At 60.9% G+C, this 629-nt stretch overlaps 1 protein-coding gene across 1 annotated transcript in view; it reads right to left on the bottom strand.

Annotated features, from left to right (window-relative positions):
* Positions 1–629, bottom strand: part of EMH_0062320 (uncharacterized protein) — a gene marked incomplete at both ends in the record, with an annotated part of 2464 nt that overhangs the window by 772 nt on the left and 1063 nt on the right. The window contains one exon of the mRNA XM_013498021.1: positions 145–221. Coding sequence (XP_013353475.1) covers positions 145–221 — 77 coding nt within the window. The remainder of the gene's footprint in view (positions 1–144; positions 222–629) is intronic.

The raw sequence follows: 629 nt of genomic DNA on the forward strand, positions 1-629 counted from the left end.
GGGCAGGAGGAACAGGCGTATAGTAGAGGAGTTTGGGGACGCCTGCAGCAGCAGCACCGCAGCAGCGCTACACACAACCTTGCAGCAGCAGCAGCAACAGCAGCAGCAGCAGCAGCAACAGCAGCAGCAGCAGCAGCAGCTAACCGTGATACGCGAGGCGTGCTGAGCCGGAGAGGATGAGGACGTCTCCAGACCGCAGCACCAAGGGGATCGGCTCCTCCCTGCAGCAGCAGCAGCAGCAGCAGCAGCAGCGGCAGCAGCAGCAGCAGCAGCGGCAGCAGCAGCAGCAGAGATGACAGCAGCAGCAGCAACAAGGACAGCAGAAGCAGCAGCAGCAATAGCAGCAGCAGCGATGGCAGTAACCGTTGAAGCAGCGGCAGCAAAAGTGTACGCAGCAGCAACAGCAGCAGCAAAAGCAGCAACAGCAGCAGCAGCAGCAGCAGTAGGGACAAAAACACCTTGCAGCAGCAACAGCAACACCGGCAGCAGCAGCAGCAATGACAACGGCAACCGCACCAGCAGCAGCAGCAGCAGCAGCATCAGCAACAGCAGCAGCAACAGCACCAGCAGAAGCAGCAGCAGCAACAGCAGCAGCAGCAGCAGCAGCAGCAACAGCAGCAGCAGCAGCA

The sequence above is a fragment of the Eimeria mitis genome, genomic scaffold, assembly GCF_000499745.2.
Source record: "Eimeria mitis Houghton genomic scaffold, Emh_scaff3114, whole genome shotgun sequence".
NCBI lineage: Eukaryota > Apicomplexa > Conoidasida > Eucoccidiorida > Eimeriidae > Eimeria > Eimeria mitis.